At 42.2% G+C, this 3,042-nt stretch overlaps 1 protein-coding gene across 1 annotated transcript; it reads right to left on the bottom strand.

The window, feature by feature from the left end:
• Positions 1–203: 203 nt before the first annotated feature.
• Positions 204–2,463, bottom strand: evx2 (even-skipped homeobox 2). The gene is made up of 3 exons (XM_052142349.1): positions 2,049–2,463; positions 1,285–1,520; positions 204–809 (listed from the first exon to the last, which is right to left on the bottom strand). The coding sequence occupies exons 1-3, from the start codon at positions 2,461–2,463 to the stop codon at positions 204–206; spliced, it is 1,257 nt and encodes a 418-aa protein (XP_051998309.1).
• Positions 2,464–3,042: the final 579 nt, after the last annotated feature.

Below are 3,042 nucleotides of genomic sequence, written 5' to 3'. Positions count from 1 at the left end.
ATTTGCTCATACCAATATATTGTTTGTGTGTTGTGTTGAAACACGTTAAAAGACCTCTAGTATTAATACTTAACCCTGTTTCTTATCATTTTTCTAATTGTGGGCGCAATCGAGGCCTTTCTGCAATGGAAATATTGTCCCTAAATTAACAAAATCAAATGACATGTGCTTTAAATAAATAAAACATTTAATTTATTGCTAAGCTATCTATTGAGCGCGCTTTCTTCTCTCTGGTCTGGTGAGGGCACCGCAGTTTTGCTGAGAACTGCTGCCGAGTAGGGCAAAAATCCGCTCTCAGACCTCTGCCCGCTCGCCGTGCAGGTGAAATCAGAGCTGGCGCTCCTGGAGCCCAGTGCACTGGCCGCCTGACTGCTGTGGCAGCTGAGACATGAGCATGGCCCCGCGGCTGAGGGTGCACTGACTGCCGCAGCCGCTGCCGCCGCCGCAGCTGCCGCTGCCGAGCTGCTTAGGCCAGCGGGTGACTGGTATAGTCCTGGATGTCGGAAGCTACACAACAGCTCTGGGCGCGAATAGGGATGAGAGAGCGCACGGAAAGTATCAAGGGGACGTATAGAGGTAGCAAAAGGTGAAGAAGCGGCTCCTGAGGCGGCTGCCGCAGCAGCTGCTGCCGTGACACCGACATGGGGGTAATAGTGTAGTGGCATGTGGGAATGGAAAGGATAAGGCAGACTTCCGGTGGCGGCTGCGTGCGTCATCATATAGGTGTAGAAGCTGGGATCGGCGGGATGTGGCCAGGACATGGCCAGCCGCTGCCGCTTGTCCTTCATTCGTCGGTTCTGAAACCACACCTACAGACAAAAAAAAAAAAAAAAAAAAAAAGATACAGGTAACAATTTGAGAACAGGTGAGCAGTGGTGAGAAGCAAAAACAAAACCAACTGAACTAAAGTTTTCCTGTCCATATAACTGACAAAATAACTTCATGAACCACTCATGTAAAATATCAATTGACAATTTCATCAGAGGAAAATTTGTGTAATTGAACAATTCAATTTTTACAAATAAAACCCTCTTGGAAGTTTCTGTATAGGCAAATCTATTCTTATATATGCAGCATTTTCTCTTAAGAAAATTTATTAATCTTTTAGAAAGAAAACAGACTTATTTTTCGAATTTCATGTCTCTGTTTGTGCCTTTATGTGTCTGTTTACTCGTAAACCTCTGTTGTTGTAGGCTGTGAAAGTGTGATCGACATTAGCTAATAATTTTAAACAAACATACAAGGTACCTTTTTAGTCTGTTCTGAGAAGAGCTTAACTCTTACCTTTATTGTTGTTTCGGGAAGGTTTAATGCTGCGGCCAGTTCACATCTCCTGGGTCTTGAGACATAGTTTTCCCTATAAAATTCTTTTTCCAATCTTCCAATTTGTTCTCGTGTAAAAGCAGTCCGATACCTCCTCACCTGGTCCGAATTGCTGGAGTTACCGATGGAATTGCCGTTTAGGTTGGAGACAGACGATGAACTTGTATTGGAGGCGCCTGAATTACTGTCCGAAAAACCTAAACCGGATATTGAAATAAATAGAAAACAAATGAATTAAATATTTTTAGATGAAATTTTAAAGCATTGCAAATGTGATCTGTGATGCATTTACAAATCGTCATTTTCTACAGCCTACGTGTCCGAAAAAAATAGATAAAATGCGAAGTAATTTTGGAAGCCAAACTAATCCTTCAAAGAATCGACATTTGTCAAGAAAAGACTAAATATCCACAAATACAAATATTTTTTTCAGTCTTCATTTAATTTATTTTCATTTTAAGACGGTATTTATACTGTACACAAATATGTATTTTTGTTAACGACATCCACAGGCAACATTTTTTCAGTATCTTATCAGTAAAAAAAAAAAAAAAAAAAAGGTAGCCTATTTTAACAGACATCACAAAAAATTGCTGCTAGAAAATACAACACAAATTAGAGTTATCAATGAAGTTCCGGAAACAAAACATTATAATATTCAAATATAGCATTTTAACAAATGTATAAAGTGACTTGATCAACTACTCTTTTTTAAGTATGAGTACCTTTGCTATTGTTTTCCTTCTGTTGGCTGACACTGCCCGGTGAGCGATGAGACGGGCATCCCACCTCCACATCGCTGTTCATATCGGAGTCTGGTGAAACTTCAGGATAAAAATGAATTTTCTTCCTGCTTTCAGAGGATGATACTTCGGTGGAGGACGTATTGTCGCTGCTGTGGTGGTTTCCGAATAAGCTATCGATTTCGAACTTGCCTTTAGTGGGAATATCCCCGAGACTACCGTGGAGCGAGGCGGAAGTTATTCTCGGGCTGAGGCGACCTGCATGTTGAGAATTTTCCAGGGCCTCCAGCACCGCGTTCCCGGCCGAGTCAGAGAGGTTGGAGAGCCTCTTGACTGCCACTGGGCTGTGTAGTCCCCTTTCCATCAGAATCATTTCTTTTCTTATCCTCTCCATCATAAAGTCGTGCAGAAAAAAAAAATAATAATAATTCAAAAGTCCCAGGGTTGGTGCACCGATAACTAAATTGCCGGACCTAATCCGCATTCAGTTCAGCTACTGCCTCTAAATAATATAACGTCTTTATGAGCTGGACGAAGGAAAAGGGAGGAATGTCAGTGCGGGCAACGACTGTCTGCTCAAAATGACCCGCGCATCCTCTCCGGTCCAGAAAGTCATTCATCAAAAAGTGGTTTGCGCCTTAAATGTGCTCGTGACGCTGTTCGAATGATCATTTATTGTAACAGGTTTATAACCAAATAAATAGGAGGGTGAATGTCATCGGCTGATCGAGTCGGCCCTTGATCGGCCAGACGCATATATCCAGGTGGAGAGAGAGAGAGCAGAAGTGAGGAGAGAAGCTTCTGATCTGAGTCTGTTTTAGATGGCTCCTGGGGTTGGCCTCTGGGATGAAATTGACAGTCTGATTAATAAAATGAGCGCGGTAACATTTCCCTCTTCATTTAGGAATATCATTATGCTTTGATTCTCTATTGTTCCTTCCTTCTGTTCTGGCTCTCCCACTCCCTCTCTCTGAGC

Source organism: Xyrauchen texanus, chromosome 14, assembly GCF_025860055.1.
Source record: "Xyrauchen texanus isolate HMW12.3.18 chromosome 14, RBS_HiC_50CHRs, whole genome shotgun sequence".
NCBI lineage: Eukaryota > Metazoa > Chordata > Actinopteri > Cypriniformes > Catostomidae > Xyrauchen > Xyrauchen texanus.
This window is presented reverse-complemented; position numbering and strand designations above follow the sequence as displayed.

Bases quoted from the DNA above. Each gene is read 5' to 3' on its own strand.
- evx2 (XM_052142349.1), bottom strand. From the start codon at position 2,463: ATGATGGAGAGGATAAGAAAAGAAATGATTCTGATGGAAAGGGGACTA. The intron at 1,521-2,048 runs GTACTCATACTT...TATCCGGTTTAG, and splicing joins GAAGGAAAACAATAGCAAAG to GTTTTTCGGACAGTAATTCA. The intron at 810-1,284 runs GTAAGAGTTAAG...TTTTGTCTGTAG, and splicing joins TTCCCGAAACAACAATAAAG to GTGTGGTTTCAGAACCGACG.